This window comes from Orycteropus afer, unplaced genomic scaffold, assembly GCF_000298275.1.
Source record: "Orycteropus afer afer isolate SDZICR_OR568_19922 unplaced genomic scaffold, OryAfe1.0 scaffold00237, whole genome shotgun sequence".
NCBI classification, from domain to species: Eukaryota; Metazoa; Chordata; class Mammalia; order Tubulidentata; family Orycteropodidae; genus Orycteropus; species Orycteropus afer.
The window spans coordinates 1590543-1612027 of NW_006921824.1; the positions used below are offsets into that span (position 1 = coordinate 1590543).

Below are 21485 nucleotides of genomic sequence, written 5' to 3' on the forward strand. Positions count from 1 at the left end.
TCTGGGCAATGCTGCATGATGATATATTCTCATTTAAAATTTTCTAATTTTTCCAACCATTGCTTGCCTGTGAGTTGGGAATATGTGATCAAGTGTTTCAGATGTTTTGCCATCTCAGTATCAAAATAATTCACACTCCACTGTGCCTTAAAAGCATGACATTATAAGTCCACTTTTTAAATTGACATAATGGATATGCACTGTTAATAAAAAGGTAAGATAAAATGTTACTGTCTAGCAATGTATTACACTCAAAATGCTGTTGAGTTAGTAGTGTGAAGTGATGAGAGCCACATCCAGTCTGTATTCCAACTACTCGATTGTGCTGCTGTACCATTCAAGCGGCCATAGGCGATATGTGAACAAACCAGCGTGGCATATCTGAGTAAAATTTGTTTATGGACACTGAAATGTGAATTTCATATAATTTTCAAATGTCACAAAATGTTTTTCTTGGGATTCAGGCATTAAAAAATTTAAGAGGCACTCATAGCTTGTGGGCCATACAAAAATAGGTGGTGGGTCAGATTTGAGTTGCAGGACATAGTTCACCTTCCCTGATCTAAATAATCTCATTAAAAAAAAAAATATTATAATAATGGTGAGTTGGTAGTGTAGAGGCTAAAATTTAACCACACTCTTCAACTAAGGATAACTACAAAATGATATTGTGCTTTTGTGGTTGAATAGCACACAGTTATCATCTTATCTTCAAAGACTATTTTCCAAGAGATAGACAATATTTAAATATATTTAATAAAAGTTAATACATTTAGAAGACATTTCAGCTGAATTTTAATTTGGTAATACTGAAATTTATTTAAGACAGCAAGGGTAAAATATAAGAGTTCAATAATAAAGTAACTGCTAAAATTTTATGCAATCATACACATTGTATTTTGCTATATAAAAGTCTAGGGGGGAAATGGAGAAAATATTCCTAATTAAGTGTTTGAAGCAATTTCTATTTTTTCTTCTGAAAAGGCTGTATCTGTTCTCTGGCGTTTAAGAGGTGGATCTCCGTGATTGTCTGTAACAAATCCAGAAAAGGTATTTTTAGGTATGTTATTTAACATTTGAAAATACTTCTAAAAAACAAATAATAAAGGCATTTTAGAGATATTTTTAATCTACTAAACTCAGATATGAATACTATATTCCTGTGAACTTACTATATTAATGAAATAGCTCTCTATCAGACTGAATAGCACATCATACTAACATCTGTAAAACTGAGGCAAACTAGTCACAATTGAATGGCAGAGGGGTCCTGAACCAAAATAACCTGCCTATTTCCGAATTTAATAAAGAAAATAAAATACACCCACTCCTCACCTATCAAACATGGTTAGATTCCAAAGACCACCAAGTCATTATGCAAAAACTGGTGTTACACGAAAATGGAGAATGACCTCATAAGATCACAAAATGGAGGATGACGACATTGTTACGTAACTGCAAATTACATCATTACATGACTGTCAGGCCACTGAGAATCATGGCCCAGCCAAGCTGACACATAACCTTAACCATCACAGCTAGTGTTACTGTCATCTCGGACCCTGGCATACATTACTGCCAGAAGTACACCAGAAGTACATCGTTAATGCACAAAATAGTCATATAGTTGATATTTTACTATTGTCATAAATGCAAAATGCTGGGTAACAAGAGTCAGTAAGTGAGGTGTAGGTATATATATGTAGTCCAAGAAAGCAACTTAAAAGGTATTATACTTTACAATTAATTTGCCAGAAACTGCTCACCTAGATTTATGGTTTTGTTCTTGTAGAGTACAGTAGCAGGAATCTGAAAGGTGATGCATAGCATTTCTTTATTAGGGGCCACATTTCTTACTACATGAACCGAACTGCATGCCTCCAAGGAAACACCTAACACAGCTCCAGCTTGCTGCCGAACATCCTGAGCAGGATTAGCATCTTTGGAAAAGCTGTAACAGTGCACTATGGGTAGAAGCTCACTGTGGCAAGGCGGCCCATCTAACAGTGATCTGAAGGCACTGAGAAACTCTACAGCCTTCGCTGGCAAGTTCATAACAATGTGCATAGAGTGTTTTCTTTCTTTTGACAGTGGTCCCAACTGCTGCATTAACTCTTCTCTGACTGGTCCTTGGAGGAAGTCTTTCCCATCCAAGTTGAAGACTTTTACCTTTTGGTCCACTTTATTTAATTTACAATTGTGCAACAGCCATTTATGGGATTCAGGATTGAGATCATTGGCAAACACGGTGCAATTCTTCTTTGCTACTGGAATGACAAAGGGCCCAACTCCAGCAAAAACATCAAATAGGACATCCCCAGGCTTGAGAAGTTCTGTGATACGGCTGTGTTCTGTAGAGAGACGAGGATTCCAATAGACTTTTGAAAAATCAAATTCATAGTTGTAGCTGTTTTCTCGAACCTGTAAAGGGTATTATGCTTGTGGTTACAAGGCTTAGTCCCAAATTCCAGCCTGATACTTATCTACTCTGACACACATGGGGTCATCGTGAGTCAGAACTGACTCAAAGACAACTAGTGGTGTGTACACACAAACACACACTGCTTTACTTCTATTAAGAATAAAGAACAGTGCATTTAAAGGCACTTTAAATAGAATCCTAGTATTTATGCAATACCTAAGGCTAGTTAATATCTTGCATTAGACTAATGAGAAAAGACTCTTCAAAGTCAAATGGCTTGCCATAAAGTAGTTCCCAAAGCACATGAGGAATTTTTCAGATATACCAACTGACTGGCTTCATACTCTTATATGTTACCAGAGAGGGAAAAACCTTCAGTGTGAGACAACAGGCTATACGCATCCACAAAGTGGGCAGCTAAGTTGTAGGTAGCACATCCACATGGTAAACACACTTCCTTCCTTATTTTAATTTTCCATTCTAAGGGGGAGGCATGATAGATTTGTCATATGTCATTGAATTTTGAGGTATTCTGCTACCTTTTTAGACAGATTTTTCAAGTTTCATGTCTATAAATTAGAGCCAGTGTACACAGTGATTCATTCACTTTCTTTTTTTTCTTTTCCTAAATGTCACTTTTCATGGATAAACTACATATATACAAAGAAGCTAAGCTGAACAAGTTAGACTTTCTACCACTTCTTTTGGGATTATGATATAACCCATCACCAAACCCAGTGCTGTTGAGTTGACTGTGACTCACAACAGCCCTATAGGACAGAGCAGAATTGCCCCAAAGGGTTTCCTAGGATATAAATCTTTAGGGAAGCAGATTGCCACATCTTTCTCCCATGGAATGGTGGCAGGTTCCAACTGCCAATCTTTTGTTTAATAGCCAAGTGCTTTAACCACTGCACTGATTATGATATACATGATAGAAAACAGAAAACAAAACTAAAATTACAGTTACGGAATATGACTTTAGCCATCATTTTAAGCACTGTTTTTATGGATGATTCTTTTGTTTCTACAAAAGGCCAGAGAGTTCTTAAGTTTTGTAAATCTGATAGAGATACACGGCAAATACTGTAAAAGCTGGAACCTGTGTAAGGTGGAAACTTGTCACAGAAGGAAAACACAAATATTTTCCACTAATACAAACAATAGAAAAGTGGTAAGACTGCACCCTGTCAAAGGTGGAAAACTTGGGAGACCCAGAAAAATAACGCAGTCCTGTCAAGTTCTGGCTCTCACAGAGGTTTCACCGTCCTTTCCATACAAAGTACTTAAGTGTTGTGTGAGTTCCTAAAGTTAAGCTTCAATTTGATTTCCTCTGGAGCAAGGCAATCATACTAAGTGAATCTTTACATTTATTTTATGGAGTAAATATTAGGTATAAAGTATGTACTAAAAACAAACATTAGTTGACTTATGAATCACAAAGCGCCTATAAAGTTAAAGCAACTTCTCAGAGCTCTTAAATCTTGTCTCTGAGAAGAACAATGCTACCTGGTTCAATACCAAGCAAAGAACATGCACAAGGTTCAACTGGTGTATATACAACCAATTCTCATTATTCACATACAAGCAAAAAAAGCAAACCCACTGCCATCAAGTCAATTCCAACTCACAGCAACCCCCATAAGGCTTCAAAGGCGGTAAATCTTTACAGAAGTAGATTGCCTCATATTCCTTCCACACAGCAGCTGGAGGGTTTGAACTGCCGACCTTCTGGATAGCAGTCAAATGCCTTAGGCACTGCATCACCAGAGTTCCTTTATTATTCACATAGTTAGCTTTAATAAAGTGCCTTTGAACAATGAATTAAAGAACACTGACCTCAGCTGAGGAATGTGTGCAACTCATAATTTTTCTCTGCTCTGTGCATGTCTACAAATGACCATGAAATTGCTGGGGGTATTGATTTTGGAATTACAAATAAATTTTAAGAAATAGGCACATTACAAATAGGGAATTCACAAATAATGAAGTTAACTGTAATATATTTGAAGATACTAATGGATGTGTCTTAGTGTCAGCTGAAATAAGTACTATTATTACCAAAGGTCCCAAATTCAAATCTTACTTTCCATATCAGATCTCATACATTATACACAAGGAGTAGGCAGTGGGGGTTTGGTTTACTGGGAAAGACCAAGCATGAGCTCTGGAGTCGGGAGTCTGACTCCAAGCACCCTGCTTTGTCACTCCTTGTTATTTCATCTGCATAAACAGAAAATTAACAACAACCATTATTTTAAGGATTTGTTATATTTAAAACATGTAGCTCAGGGCCTAGAAAACAGTAAGGTGCAGTAAATGGTATTTTAATATTCTGAAGCTATCAAATTAAGGGAAAATATTGTATTTCAAAATATTTTCCCTTAATCTGATAGTCTGATAGGCAGAGAGGGCCGGCGGCTAGAAAAGGTAAGGAAGGTGGGGGACAGCCCCAGGAGGCAGGGAGCAGCGGCAGACAGGACCGGCAGGAACAGGTAGGGGGTAGCCCAGGAAGTGAGTGGCGTGGTTGGAACAGCTAAGGGAGATGAACTTGTCTGTTGGTTTGTCACACTGTGGTGGCTTGCATGTTGCTGTGAGGCTGGAGGCTGTGCCAGCAGGGGTGCCCGTGGTGGACTGGTTTCAGTGGAGCTTCCAGACTGAGACAGACTCGGAAGAATGAAGAGGCCATCTATTTCTCAAAGAATTGGCCAGTCAAAACCTTATGAATAGTAGTGAAACAATGTCAGATATATTACTGCAGTTTTATGAACAGTTCTGAAACATTGTCTGATAACAGTGCCAGAAAATGAACCCTTCAAGTCGGAAGGCACTCAGAATATGACTAGGAAAGAGCTGCCTCTTCAGAGTAGAGCCTACCTTAATGCTATGGATAAAGTAGAGCTTTGGGGGCCTCCATTTGCTGAAGTGGCACTGCTTGATATGAGAAGAAAACAGCTACAAATATCTGTTGATAATCAGAACATGGAATATACAAAGTATGAATCTAGGAAAATTGGAAGTTGTAAAAAATGAAATGGAACATGAAATGGATTGATATCCTAGGCATTAGTGAGCTAAGATGGACTGGTTTTGGCCATTCTGAATCAGATAACCATCTGATCTACTATGCCAGAAATGACAAACTGAAGAGGAATGGTGTGGCATTCATCATCACAAAGAATGTTTCAAGATCTATCCTGAAGTACAGTGGCATCAGTGATAGAAAAAATATCCATACACCTACAAGGTTCTGCTGTGCATGGGGTCACTATGAGTCACAAATGACTCAACGGCACCTAACAACAACAACAACAAGGAAAGTTAGTTAATATTATTAGTCAAATTTACACACCAACCACCAAAGCCAAAGATGAGGAAATTGAAGATTTTTTTTACCAACTTCTGCAGTCTGAAATTGACCAAACACACAATCAAATGTGCTGACTATCACTGGTGACTGGAATGCAAAAGTTGGAAACAAAGAAGAATCACTGGTAGTTGGAAAATTTGGCCTTGGAGATAGAAGTAATGCTGGAGATCGCATGATATAAATTTTGCAAGACCAACAACTTATTCACTGCAAATACCTTTTTTCAACAACACAAACAGTGACTATACACATGGACTTCACCAGATGGAGTACACAAGAATTAGACTGACTACATCTGAGGAGCTCTGGTAGCATAGTGCCTAAGGCACTTGACTGCTAACCAGAAGGCTGGCGGTTCAAACTCACCATCCACTCCTCAGAAGGAAGGCTTGGGCAATCTCCGTCATAGTGATACTGACTCGGAAACCCAACGAGGGGTCGCTATCAGTTGGATCAGACTCAATGGCAAATAGTAACAACACAACAACACATCTGTGGCAAAAGGCATTGGACAAGTTCATTATCTTCAGCCAAAACTAGGCTAGGAGCTGATGGTGGAACAGACCATCAACTGCTCACATGCAAGTTCAACTGGAAGTTGAAGACAATTAAAACAAGTCCAGGAGAGCCAAGATACAACCTTGACTATATCCCTCCTGAATTTAGACACCATTTAAAGAATAGATTTGATGCACTGAACACCAATGACGAAAACCAGAGGAATCGTGGGATGACATTAAGAACATCATCCATGAAGAAAGCAAAAAGTCATTAAAAAGACAGGAAAGGAAGAAAAGACAAAAATGGATGTCAGCAGAGAGTCTGAAACTTGCCCTTGAATGGAGAGTAGCTAAAGCAAATGGAAAAATGACAAGATAAAAGAGCTAAACAGAAGATTTCAAAAGAATAACTCTAGATGACAAAGTCAATTATTATAATGAAATGTGCACAAACATGGAGTTGGAAAGCCAAAAGGGAAGAACACACAGGGCATTTCTCAAGCCAAAAGGACTGAAGAGGAAATTCAAGCCTCAAGTTGCAATATTAAAAGATTCTATGGGCAATATATTGAATGACTCAGGAAACATCAAAAGAAGATGGAAGGAATACACAGAGTCACTGTACCAACAAGAACTGGTTGATGTTGATCCATTTTAGGAGGTGGCATATGATCAAGAACCAATGGTATTGAAGGAAGAGGTCAAAGCTGCACTGAGGAAAGTGGTGAAAAACAAGGCTCCATGAATTGATGGGATACCCATTGAGATGTTTCAACAAACGGATACTGTACTGGAAGCACTCACTCAGCTATGCCAAGAGATCTGGAAGACAACTACCTCACCAACTGACTGAAAAAGATCCATATTTGTACCCATTCCAAAGAAAGGTGATCCCACAGAATGGACATTATTGAACAATATCATTAATATTGCATGCAAGTAAAATCTTATTGAAGATAATGCAAAAATGGTTGTAGCAATATATTGACAGAGAACTTCCAGAAAGGCAAGCTGTACTCAGAAGAGGATGTGGAACGAGGGATATCATTGCTGATGTCAGATGGATCTTGGCTGACAGCAAGATGTTTACTTGTGTTTTACTGACTATGCAAAGGCATATGATCATGTGGATCCAAACACATTATGGATAACATTCAGAGAATGTGAATTCCAGAATACTTAATTGTGCTCAAGGAAATTGTACATCAACCATGAGGTGTCGTTTGAACAGAACAAAGGGACACTGCATGGTTTAAAATCAAGAAGGGAGTGTGTCAGGGTTGTATCCTTCCACCATACTTGTTCAACCTGTATGCTGAAAAAATAATCCGAGAAGCTGGACTATATGAAGAAGAACATGGCATCAGGATTGGACGAAGACTCATTAACAACCTGCGTTATCCAGACGACACAACTGTGCTCGCTGAAAGTGAGGATGACTTGAAATGCTTTATGATGAAGACTGAAGACTACAGTATGCAGTATGTATTACACCTCAATATAAAGAAAACAAAAATCCCCACAACACAACCAATAAGCAGCATCATGATAAATGGAGAAAAGACTGAAGTTGTCAAAGACTTCATATTACTTGGTTCTACAGTCAACACCAATGGAAGCAACAGTCAAGATATCAGATGTCATATAGCACTGGGCAAATCTGCTGCAAAGGACCTCTTTCAAGTGCTACAGAGCAAAGATGTTTCCTTGATGACTAAGGTGCGCTTGACATAAGCCATGGTATTTTCAATCGCCTCATATGCACTTGAGAGCTGGACAATGAAAAAGGAAGACCAAAGAAGAGTTGATGCTTTTGAGTTGTGGTGTTGGTGAAGAATGCTGAAAGTACCATGGACTGCTAAAAGAACTAACAGATCTGTCTTTGAAGAAGTGCAGCTGGAATGCTCCTTGGAAGCAAGAATGGCCAGATTTCATCTCACCTACTTTGGTCATGTTGTAAGAAGGGACCATTCCCTGGAGAAGGATACCATGCTTAACAAAGTGGAGAGACAACGAAAAAGGGGAAGGCCCTCAATGAGATAGGCTGACTCAGTGTCTGCAACAATGGGCTCAGGTATAGCAAGGATCGTGGGGCTGGCACAGGACCGGGCAGTGTTTCATTCTGCTGTACATGAGGTTGCTATGAGTTGGAGATGACTCGATGGCACCTAACAACACAACAACAGTCAAATTATGGGAAAATATTCTATTCAAAATATTCACCAATATGTGGCCCTAAAAAATAATTATTTTATTAAAAAACCTTCTCCAAGGTCTGGTGGCATAGTGCTTAAGGCATTTGACTGCTACCAGAAAGCTGGCGATTCAAACCCACCAGCCACTCCTTGCAAGGTATCTCTATTTCCGTAGAAACCCAAGGAAGGGTCACTATGAATTGAATCAACTTGACGGCAGTAAGTCTGGTTTTTTGGTTTGAGTTTTTATAAAATCCTCTTTAAAAAATATGTCTAATATTTATAAATATGGTCTTTGTTATTAAAAATTTTTGTTAAATTAAGGGAATAGTTTAATCTATTTCCTATCTTGAGCAGAAACTTTCACATACTATATAAACGTACTATTGTCTAAGAGTTACAGCTTAAAACAAAAGTTTATTATATCCACTATGCCAGAATATTTTGGGAGTGGAGAATGAGAAAAACGGTTTATACTAGGATTAGTTCCTATATACAAGTGAAACCTGGGAAAGCCAGAACTCAAAGGCACTGCCTTGTTTTAAAAGTCTCACAAGTCTTTTGCCTTTGACAGGGTGCAGTCCTGGTACTTTTCTCTTGTTATTAGTGGAAAATATTTGAGTTTTCCTACTCTGACAGGTTTCTGCCTTACAAAGATTCCAGCTTTCATAGTTTTACAGTATCTTAAATTATTTTTTCTTTGAAACAGAGTATTTTTTTTTTATAAAAGTAGTATATGCTCAGTGGACAAGTACAGAGGATGACAAAAGTACAACGGATGACACCAAATACAGACATACCTGCTGTTTACATTCTGTTGTATGTACATATTCACATATTTAATGTAATGGAATTATGATATATATAAACCAAAAAAAAAACAAACTCACTGCCATCAAGTCAATTTGACTCATAGTGACCCCTCCTTGGGTTTCCGAGGTGGTATCTCTACAGAAGTAAATTGCCCAACCTTCCTTCAGAGAAGTGGCTGGTGGGTTTGAACCACCAGCTTTCTGGTTAGCAGTCAAATGCCTTAGGCACTACGCTACCACAGCTCCATGATATATTTATTATATATATATGGCTCTATAATTTCCTTTTTAAGTCATTTAACCTGCTAACAGGCAATTTATTTAAATAAATATGGAACTAAAAATGACCTTTACTTATATGTTGTTGTTATGTGCAGTCGAGTCGGACCCAACTCATAGCGACCCCTCCTTGAGTTTCCAAGGCAGTATCACTAGGGAAGTAGATTGCCCCATCTTCCTTCCAAGGAGTGGCTGATGGGTTTGAACCACCAGCCTTCTGGTTAGCAGTCAAGTACCTTAGGCACTATGCTACCAGAGCTCCTTTTACTTATATATGATCCTAAATTCCACCACTGTTGAACCAGAATTTAACCAATTTTCTACTGATGAACATTTAGGTGGTTTCCAGTCCTTTTGTTTGTTTGCTTATTTATTTATTATTAAAAACTTATAGCGAAGAACCTAAAACATACATCATTATAATTTTGTCCAGTTATTTCCTTAGGATAAATTCCTCAAAATGAAATGATAGGTCAAAGGATGCACCTATTAAAAACTGCAACCTATGACCATATACTCTGCATGGAATTTTCACCCCTATTGTTGTTGTAGTATGTGCAAGTGCTCACATTCCCACATACTCATCACCAGTGGGTGCCACAAATAGGCTTAATCTCCTGTCATCTCTTCTGATTCTAAATTAATCTTGATAAACCAGAAGATAGATAATATAATACTACATACCTTGGTCACCATGTTTTCCTCTCCAGACAGCACTTCCATTTGGAAATTTCGGTAAGTATTGTTAATATTATTGATTTTATTTACTGCTGAGGTGATTCCTGGGTTTTTGTCTATCATAACTTGGCCTAAAAGAAAAGATGAAAATCATAATAAATACAGCCTATTGGTTACAAAATAAAAGCTAAAACTGCAAATATGAAAGAACTGTATCTTCTTTTGCTTTGTAAGATAAAAACTATACCTAGTGTGTAGAAAGTGGCATGCAAATCTAAAAATTCAGCAGATTGCTAAAGTTAATGTTAGACAGCTTCTAATACACAGAAAATGGGTATATTTTTATGAATGAATACATAATGGTTACATTTTTGAATAAAGTTTTTTAAAGAGTTTGGGTCTACCTAATGTTTTTCCATGCTTTTACTAAATCCTCTGAAATATACCAGCACAATAAGTAAGCAAAAAGCCAGAAAAAAAAAAGAACTGGGAAAGAATGGAAAGAGATATAAGAACACTGGCAACAAATGGTCTCAGGAAACACCAGCAAAAACATCTGTTTGTCCCCACTGGCCTCAAACCAAATGTTCGCTTTACTGTATGCTGGAAACAAATGCCTCCACTGTGGAAATATATGCCAGCAAAACAAAGTTTCCAAATAAAACAAACATACAGATTCTTTATAGTCTTATCTAAACAAAATTCTATTTACTTAAATTATTCTTTTTGTCCACTATTTGTTAGAACATAAAAGTCACAAAGATAATAAAATACTGTATACCAGAAATGGTATAATGCAGACCTTTAATCAAAGTATATTTTTTGTCATCACTTAATACACTTCTAAGATGTGGAACAAAATTCAAAAACACATAAATGACCAGAATTACTGGTCGGATAGAGATTGGTCAAATTCCCAAGACTGTGGCCCCGGGGTTATCATTTGGGCCTGGAACTGGACTCCCTTCCGTGGACTAAATCTCAGCTAAACAGGTGAAAGACCCACAAGCATAACACCTAGCCTAGGGACACATAATCCCTAGAACAATCAACCATGAAACATCAGAAGGGCAGCATTTGCATAGAAGGAAATCTGGACAGACAGGAATGCGTAGATAAAAAGGGCACAGGGAAGGGGTAGTCATAGGGAGGAGATGGGAGGTGAGCTTTTTATGGTTGGGATTGTAACAGGGCAGTGAAACCAAATGTGCATGAACTGTTGAGAGTAAAACGAATCTGCTTTGTAAAACTGCGCCTAAATCACAATTAAAAAAAAAAATTCTAAAAATCTATATGCTATTCCATTGCATAATGAAAAATAACTTGATTTGTCACTTAATAATAGTATTCAATTAATAGAAACAAGATGAAACGCAACTATCATTTATTCAGTATCTCTCTGATAATTAGGTACCTGATTCTGAATATAACATTATCAATAAACTCTAATCAAGCAGTGCTCTTGTCCTGTTCTACTTCAAGTATCAGAGCTCAATTTTGAAGGTAGAGAAGTTAGTTTGTAATGTGGAACAAAATTTTTGAAAAGGCTTATTCTGAAGGTCTATAGTCAAAGCTTTACCATTACTACTGCATGAGTATGTTTAACTTTTAAGCAGCCAAGTGCTTTAACCACTGTACTACCAGAGCTGCTTAATCTATGACTGACCCTTTATGAAAGTGAGGTTATAAAATAAGAATGCCAAAGGAGTTTTTGAGGTACGTTAGGCAATGACTTACAAGAAAGCCTAGATTTGACATCTGTACCCAGTCACAATGATAAGGATCTGCTTAAGTATTTATTATGTTATCACTGTGCATTATCAGTGCCTTTCATCAATAAAAAAAAGAAAAGCACAATAGCACAGTTCTGAAATCCTACCTACGCAAAATACCGAGCATTACATTTTAAAACTGAAAATGATTCCCAGAAGTTCTAATGAATACTCTATATTTAAAAAAAAAAAAAAGAAAGAAATTAATCTGCAGACTGTATGGACATCAAATATTTATATAAAGGCAAATGCTATTTCTGATTCATTTTCTACTTCCTTCTTATCCCAAAGAATAAGGAAGCCAGGCTCAAACCTAGCTCTATAAAAGTACAACACAAGCATAGTTTCTAAAAGAACAGAAGCACTAAATAAGAAATCAAAGTAGGATGTCTGACATGGAAGAGGCTCAGTAAATATTAACTGAATCAATGAAAGCATGAGTAAACAGTGTCTTTCACTTGTGACTATAAAACACCCAAACTCATGAAACCTAGTATTCAACAGTCTTGAAGGCCTAATAAGTCTTGTTCACCAAAAATGTACTCTGCTCAACATAGCTGCCAAAGAGTTCTGCCAAAGCAAGTGATTCAAGTTTAATCTGTTTACATATTGGTGTAAACAAAAGTCTGGACTGACACGTAGAGCTATGATGATGGAGTTAGCATCGACTTAACAGTAGTAGGTTTGGTTTTGCTACAATGCTAGAAAGAGCCCTGGTGGCACAGTGGTTAAGCACTTGGCTGTTAACTAAAAGGTCAGTGGTTCAAACCTACCAGCTGCTATGTGGGAAAAAGATGTTGCAATCTGCTTCTGTAAAGATTTATAGCCTTGGAAACCCTATACAGCAGTTCTACTCTGTCCTGTTGGGTTGTTAGGAGTTGGAATCAATTTGATGGTAGTGTTTCTTTTTTATTTTCTTCAATGACTCTAGAGCAGAGTCCCTGGGTGGTACAAACAGTTAATGAACTGGGCTGCTAACCAAAATGTTGATGGTTTGAGTTTACCCAGAGGCCCTCAGAAAAAAGACCTGGAAATCTACTTCAGAAAAATCAGCCACTGAAAACCCTAAAAAGCAGTTCTAACCTGACACTCATGGGGTCACCATGAGTCAGAATCGTCTCCATAGCACTGGTTATGACTCTGGGGAAGGTTTTCCAAAAAGCACTCAAAAGATACAGTTCAAAATCCAGTCTAAAATTAAAATGATAAACTGTCCTATTTCTGTAATTTGGCATTTATAAAAATATCTTTAAAAACTGAAATTAGATATATGTACATCCATGTGCATCACAGCACTATGCACAATAGCAAAGAGAAGGAAACAATCTAAGTGCCCATTAACAGATGAATGGATAACCAAACCACAGTACATACACACAGTGGAATACTATGCAACATTAAAGAATAACGAAGAATCTGTGAATCACCTCATAATGTGGATGACTTGGAGGACACTACGCTGAGTGAAATAAGTCAATCAGAAGGACAAATATTGTATGAGTCTGTTTTTATAAAAAGCCAAGGAAAGACTTACATAGGGAAGGAATTTTTGTTGTTGTTGTTGGTCACCAGGGATGGGAAAGGGAGGAGAGGGGAGGAAAAACTCCTGACTAGTTAGGAGATAATGTGATATGGGTGAAGAGAAAGGCAATAATAGAACAAAAGCATGCCTTCACTAAACAAGAAGGCACAGAAGTGCCCATGAGGTACAGACAACAAAGGTAAATACTATTACACACACAATACTGCATTATCAGTAATAATAAACACTCAGGTGGTGTAGTGCCTAAGGCATTTGACTGCCAACCAGAAGGTTGGCGGTCCAAACCCACCAGCCACTCCTTGGAAGGAAAGTTCAGCAATCTACTTCCATAGAGATACTGCCTTGGAAACCCAAGGAGGGATTGCTATGAGTCAAAGTGACTTGACAGCAGTGACTTCGGTTTTTTTGGTTTGGAATATATGGGTGGATACACAGGTAGCCTACCCATACCTGATTTTCTTGTCTAACAGGAATATACCCATGACTATACACAGGTTTGACAGACAATATTCCTAAATATATGTATGTATGTGCTATGAAAATATCCATATATATTATAGAGCTAACAGGTCAAAGTTAGGATAACTTCCTAGCTACAAGCAAACACCTTGAGGGAGTTACTGGGCCTGCAGGCTCAGGACCATGGTTATGGAGCTCAAGTGGCACAGCACAATATGCAGAAACATTGTTCTACATCCTACTTTGGTGAGTAGGGACTGCGGTCTTAAAAGCTTGCAAGTGGCCATGTAAAATGTAACTATTGGTCTCTCCTCATCTGGAGCAAAGAAGAGTGAAGAAAACCAAAGATGTATGGAAACAACTAGTCCATGGGACTGATGACCATGGGAACTTCAGCCTGCATGACCCTGGGAACAGAAGAACTAGACAGTGTTCAGTTACCAATGCCAAACACTCAGAAATTGGAGATCTGGGATAGACTGGGAGAAAAAAATGTGGAACGTTCAAAAGCATAAAAACATCAGGATTACTGGTCTGAGACTGCTGAAACCCTGAGACAATGCTCCCAAGTCACCCGTAGAGTCTGGAATTGGACTCACTCTTGTGGCTTAACCTTCAGCCAAATGATAGGCCTACGAGCTGAACAATTACGCCAGAAAGATTCATTCCTTGGAACAGTTTACCATGGGAGATCAGAAAGGCATCTTTTGCACCGGAGAATACTAGACAGGCAGAAATGCAAAGGTAGGAAGGATACAGGGAATGGGTAACCACAGGAAGGAAGTGGAAGGAGAGCTCCTACACTGTGGTGATTTTACTCAGTGTTACAAAATAAAATGTTATGTACTGCTGAATATAAAATGAATGTGCTTTGTAAAACTGCACCCGCATCACAATAAAAAGTTAAAAAAACAAAAACTAACTAAAATTAGGAACTCTGATCACATAGTGCCTAAGGCATCTGACTGCTAACTAGTAGGCTGGTGGTTCAAACCCACCAGCCGCTCCCCAGAAGGAAGACTGGGCAATCTACTTCCACAGTGATACCACCTCGGAAACCCAAGGAGTGGTTGCTATGGGTCGGATCTGACTCGATGGCAATGAGTTTGGTTTTTTTTTTTGTTTGTTTTAGTACTTGAACATTACTAATGCACCTACCAATTAAATGCTTGAAAGGTAGTTGATGATCTCGAAGGTTCAGGTGAGCAATATGTCCAACTCTGCTAAATCCTGAAGTCACATCTTGGCCTTCAGGAAGCACAGCTTTCAAGATTTCTTCTGACTTAAAGTTTTCATAGGTTAGTTCCAAATTATATTTAGATACCTGTGGATTGACATTGAGCTGCTTTAAAATACTGAGTTCTGCTTTCTCAAAGGAATCACAAGAAAACATTTTATAGGGATCCAACATAATTAGTCTACTATCTTCATCTTCTGGATCTTCAATCACACGTTTTATGCCTGGGCGCTGCAGTGCTACCCTTTTAAGAGATCGCATCAATTTACTGACTATTTCTTTCTTCACTTTAAGTACTGGAATAGTGACTGCTTTTGTAAAAGCTTTTCTATCAAGTTTTGTCATTCCTCGAACATCAGAGGGTGGTGAAAACAATTCAGAGTCTCTTTGGTCTGTTTCTAACTGTGGCATAGTTGAGAAGCTTTTTCTTTGACCGAACAAGAAAATACAAGGTGTTCTAAGCTTTTGTGTCGGTGGTGTCCAAGCTAGTGCAATCTGTAATTTGGATTCAGTTATGTTACAGCTTTCCACTTTCAGAAGTCTTCTTGAGAATTCAAATGGCCTCCATAAGATCCTAAAAAAAGTATTCATTAAGAAAATGTCATAAAGTTAACAAACTTACATGTCCACAGTGACTTTTGAGAAAAAGAATCTAAATTCTACTGTTTCAAATACCTGTTAAATGCAGATAATAAAACTGTTAGTGATGTGTACTACACTTTTTTAGTGATGTGTTTTATACTGTATTTTCTACGATATGATGGCTTTTATTAGTGGTAAACCAAAAAACCAAACACTTCTGTCGAGTCAAATCCGACTCCTAGCAGCCCCTCCTTAGGTTTCTGAGGCAGGTAGCATAGTGCCTAAGGCATTTGACTGCTAACCAGAAGTTTGGCGGTTCAAGCCCACCAGCCACTCCTCAGTAGGAAGGTTGGGCAATCTACTTCTGTAGTGATACTGCCCCGGAAACCCAAGGAGGGGTCGCTAGGAGTCGAATCTGACTCAACGGCAGTGAGTTTGGTTTTGGTTGGTTTATCACTATGGAAGTAGATTGACCAATCTTCCTTCCAAGGAGTGGCTGGTGGGTTTGAACTGCCAGCATTCTGGTTAGCAGTCAAATGCCTTAGGCACTATGTCACCAGAGTGGTAGATGACAAATTTGTACCCTCAACCCCCTTGTTACCAGGTCACAAGGCTTACTCAGTGTTACAAAATTGGTTAGTTACGGTGGGTAAATTACTCAGTCTGCGTCTCTGTTTCCCCACCAGTAAAATGTGCTAAAGAGTCCTAGTAGTGCAATGGCTACAACACTCGGCTGCAAATTGAACGATGGCGGTTAGAAGCCATCAGCCGCTCCAGGAAAGGTGTGGCAGTCTGCTTCCATGAAGATTTACAGCCTTGGAAACTCTATTGGGCAGTTCTACTCTGTCCTATAGGGTCGCCATGAGTAGAAATCAACCCGATGGCAGTGGTGGGAAAATGTGGCTAATAGTTCTATCAAATAGCTTTTGACAAGATAAAAACAAATGTCTCAGCACTCAGTACTCGGACACAAAATCATCACCTGGGCAGGTGGATGACATCACGACATTTCCGCGCTCAAGCGGCGCGAAACGCAGAGCTATTCAGGAAGGACGGGAACCGCTACCGGACCATCAGTCTCTTCAAACTGTGGAGGGACACCACGGCCGCTACCTCATAAACTGCACCATCCCAATCCCCGAGGTTGCCCTGCAGCTTGCTCGGAGACGAAACGCCTCACCTCATGCTCTGGCGCCGCTTGGAAACAGGTCTTAGTGGATGGGTTGGCTCTAGATGATATCATCATTGTTCGACACCGAGTGGCATGCGTCATCAAACCGCATTTTCTCGCTCCTTCCTCCTCCCCTCTCTGTGGAGGTACGGAATCCCGGAAGGGCTGGGAACATCGCTCCGCCTCCGGAGCTGCTAGTGACTGGAGAGCTAGAGTAGTGACCCGCAGATAGACTTGGCAGTCGGCAAGCTAGAAGCATGGAGGCACCCTGGGGGAGCATCAGCGCTGAGCGGGGCTGGTACGTCTCTGCTCAGCAGCCTGAAGAAGGAGAGGCAGAAGAGTCAAGCCCGTTGCTAAGCAACGTAAGTGGGCTCTGCTCCTTCTTGGCGCTGATCGCTTCCCGGCTTTCCTGAAGTGCGTGCCCAAAAATGAACGAGAAAAGAAGGGAGCTGGTACCGGGAGCGAGGAGAAGCTAGAGCTAGACCCTTCCTGTTGCCAGAGTAGGGATATGGAGTCCAAAGGCAGCAGTCGAGATTCAGATCAGATGAAATATAGCAGAGTTCATGAAAGTGATTGAAAGCCCACCATGCCCTAGAAAGAAAGGTGAAGGGTACAGGCTCAGGTGGAAGAGATGCAGCCCTCAGTGAAAGTTGGGGAACTGACAGGATGAACAGCCCTAAGGTTGTGAGACTCATTCCTGTGTTTTAGTATCTTTGATGGCTTCCTATTTTCACCACCAGTGTTGTCAGATCTTTCCAAGAGTCACAAGACTTGACTTTTCCGTCTTAGTCATTGAGGGGTTATAAACAGCTTCATGAAGGAGGGAAGGTAACCCGTTGATAGGTGCATACTACTCCCCTGATTCTGAAACATCCAGTTGACACTCAGTTTTGTAGCTCAGTTTCTAGGATTTTGCTCCCAAATGCTATTCTAGGGAAGGATGGTGTCAGGGGTATCCTTGCCAGAGCAATGTAAATTGCTTCTATTTCTTTTAATGTTCCCAACCATTCTTCTAGTTAGAGGAACTTAATTCATTAAGCCTATTACTAGCAGTTAGTTTTGCAATTCTAGTAATTGGGGAGCAACAGTTTACTCCAGACCTAGCCCTCCACTCCTGCCTTACCTCATTCCTAGCTTATCTTTATCTCATTCTTATCCTATCTTTATCTCCTGCAGTCTCAAGGTTAGTCATGGCCCCTAAGCCTGTGGCCTCTGTACTGGTGAAGATGACTTTCCTAGGCAACACTATAGTCCTAGAGTTGCACTAATTGGATTGCACAAAGAAAGGAAACTAGTGCTGGTTGAATGATCACACTTTCTGACTGTTTGCAGGAGACTTTCTCCATAACCTTTCAGTGATTTTACCAAGTTTGAACTTTGCCATCCAAATATTTAACACTATTAAATAATTTGTGTGCTTCCAGGAACTTCCCAGGCAAGGATCCCCAGGTGTTTCATTTGGTTTCTCGGTGTTTAATTTGATGAATGCCATCATGGGAAGTGGCATCCTTGGCTTAGCCTTTGTTATGGCTAATATTGGTATCCTTGGATTTAGGTGAGTTTTTCCTTTTTTCATATTTTACTATTACTTACATTTTTCATTTTGATAGTACCCTGAGAAGCAAAGAGGCTCTGGAAGATGGTATATGATTTCTAGTTAAATTATTTCTGGAGTTTTAGCATTTTTCTTATAGTTTTACATTGTTGCTAATCTGCAGTTTGGAGTATATACTTTATATCTTTTTATCTAAGAATGGCTAATTTTTAAAGTAGATACAATCCACAGCTCAGCTCCTATATACCTTTAAGAAGAGGCTAATTTATTATGTTACATTGGCTGCTGGAGCAGAAGTACCACAAGTGGCAGGCTTTAAAGAAGAGAAGTTTATTTTGTTGTAGTTAAAGGCAGTAGCAGTGTGAACTAAGGGCATTGGTTACAGGGGAAGGCTTTCTGCCAGCTCTGGGGAAAGATCCTTGTTTCAACTTCTATAGACCTGGGGTTCCTTGGTGATCTCTCCCTTTTTCTATTTGCTTCATGTCTAATGTGCTCTTTTTATAACTCAGAAATAATTAGGTTTAGAGCACACCCTACACTGATGGGCCTTATTATCATAGCAAAGAAAACCTTATTTCCAAATACGGTTACATTCAGGTATGTTGTTGTCTCAACTGGTGGTTGAAAATTATGTTTTATACACAAGCATCTTACATGCAGATAATGTATACCACTGAATGTGTTATCACTGAATCACATACAACCTCCATTTTGATAACACCAAATTGTTTTCTTTGTGAGTGCTCTGATGTCAATTAAATGATATGTAGAGTTTTGCACCTCAATTTTGCTACTTAATATTAAGTATTAAGTGGACCACAAACATAGAATTTCTTCAGCTATTGGGACAATTCTTTGGGGAGAGCTATCTTTAAAAATTTGTCCTGCCATCTATCCTTGGTAATAAATTGGGGATTATGCATGTTGTAACTTTTCATATTGCTATTGAGGGGGCAGCAATTGTTACATTGCTTATACATATTTAAAATTATATCATTAGAAGTATGTTAATTGCATTGTTTTGGCTTGGTTTCACATGTATTTGTGTTTAGTTTCTGCTGGGAAATGCAGACCTAATTTGGTATCAAAGGTGAAGTTATGACAGGGATGTCCACACCATTGGATGGAAAGAGAAAAGGAGAAGACAGTGAGATTTCATGACTAAAACTTCTGTTAGTCTTAGAATAGAAAAACATAGTCATACATGGAACTATTACAAGGTCATCTGACGGCTGAATCAGCAGCAGACAAGAGTAGTAAATGAGGAACTTTATTTTTATTTTAAATAATAGTGCTTTTTTAAAAACAATTTTTTTAAAAAAAATTCTCTTTTATTTCATTTAAATGGAATTTGATTAATACTGAAAAGTCAGACCCTGTGAACTTTGAATGTGAGGAAATTTGTTTTGGTAATGAATTATAAAAAAGAGAAACTTTTGAGAAGGGAATCTGACCTGTATTCTTTTATATTTTAGTTTTTTGCTGCTAATTGTTGCTGTCCTGGCTTCTTACTCAGTCCATCTCCTGCTTAGTATGTGTATTCAGAGAGGTGAGTTAAAAAATCATGCTCTTTCATGTGGTGAAACAGCCCTTAGCAATTGTATCTGCATACAGGTTTGGATGTTTGAAGTCTAATTCCAGTGGGCATGTATATTATTTGGGAGGGAAGTTGAAATGGAGAATTTCAAAAGGCCAAGATATATAGACTCAGTGCTATGGGGGAATATCTAAGGACAGAATGAGAGGAGAAACTAGAATCTTACCTGCCTTTCTCTGTAACACACACAGTTCTCTGGGTTAAAGTAGATTAGGGCTGGCTTCTGGAAGGTGTTTAAAGTAACCAACCTTTACTCACAGGGAAGTGGTAGACAGCTGTTCATTTTGAGCATATTTCTCCTGCAGTGATCATTTCCTCAAGAACACTTTCCTAGAAGGGCAAATGTGTTCCAAATGTGAGTACCAAATGTGAGTGATCAGCATGGTGGCATTCAGGAAGAGGAAGACATAGAGAGGCACATGAGAGGTACAGACAACAAAGATGAACCCTTTTGTACATACAGTACTTCATTATCAGTGATGGCAAACATCACTGTGGATAGATGGGTGGACAGGCTAAAAAATCATTTTTGTCTAGGCACGGGGAGTGTGTCCATGACCATGTATTGGCAGACAATGTTTCTACATGTGTATTTGTATGTGCTGTAAGAATATCCAGGTATATAGTAGAGCTGACAAGGGACAATGTTGTGATGACTTCTTGACCACAGCCAGCTACCTAGAGGGAGTGCGTAGCTGGACCTGTGGGCTTGGGACCATGGTTGCAGAGGACGTTAAGCTCATTGGCATAACATTGTTTCACATCCTACTTTGGTGAGTAGCAACTGGAATCTTGTAAAGTATTGTAAGTAGCCATCTAGATGCAATGATGGTTCCCTCCTCATCCAGAGCAAAGAGTAATGAAGAAAACCAAAGATGCATGGGAACAATTAGTCCAAGGGACTGATAGACCATGTGATCCTCAGCCTATATGACCATGAGACCAGAAGAACTAGATGGTACCTGGCTTCTACTGTCAACCACTTGGAGAGGGATCTGTATAGGAGATCCTGGATAGATAGAGTGGGAGAACAATGTGAAACAAAACTCAAAATCATTAAAAAAAAAAAGACCAAGTTTGCTGGTCTGATAGAGCCTGGTGAAACCCCTGAGACTATAGCCTCTAGCTGCCCTTCAGATCTGGAATTGAAACCACTCCTGTGGCTTCCAGCCAAATAATAGACAGGCATATGAGCTGAACATTTACATCAGGTAGATACATACCTTGGAGAGAACAATCATGCGAGAATAGAAGGGCTGTGTATTTATAGGGAGACAGCTCAGGTGGTAGGAGTGCATGGGAGGGAAGGACAC

General features: G+C 39.0%; 2 protein-coding genes across 2 annotated transcripts in view; one reads left to right on the forward strand and one right to left on the reverse strand.

Moving 5' to 3' along the window:
* Positions 1-944: 944 nt before the first annotated feature.
* Positions 945-15858, reverse strand: TRMT5 (tRNA methyltransferase 5). The gene is made up of 4 exons (XM_007949083.2): positions 15189-15858; positions 10263-10387; positions 1767-2421; positions 945-1030 (listed from the first exon to the last, which is right to left on the reverse strand). The coding sequence occupies exons 1-4, from the start codon at positions 15856-15858 to the stop codon at positions 945-947; spliced, it is 1536 nt and encodes a 511-aa protein (XP_007947274.2).
* A 1419-nt stretch (positions 15859-17277) lies between these two features.
* Positions 17278-21485, forward strand: part of SLC38A6 (solute carrier family 38 member 6) — a 91344-nt gene continuing 87136 nt past the window's right edge. The window contains exons 1-3 of the mRNA XM_007949084.2: positions 17278-17382; positions 18445-18575; positions 20051-20124. Coding sequence (XP_007947275.1) covers positions 17278-17382; positions 18445-18575; positions 20051-20124 — 310 coding nt within the window. The remainder of the gene's footprint in view (positions 17383-18444; positions 18576-20050; positions 20125-21485) is intronic.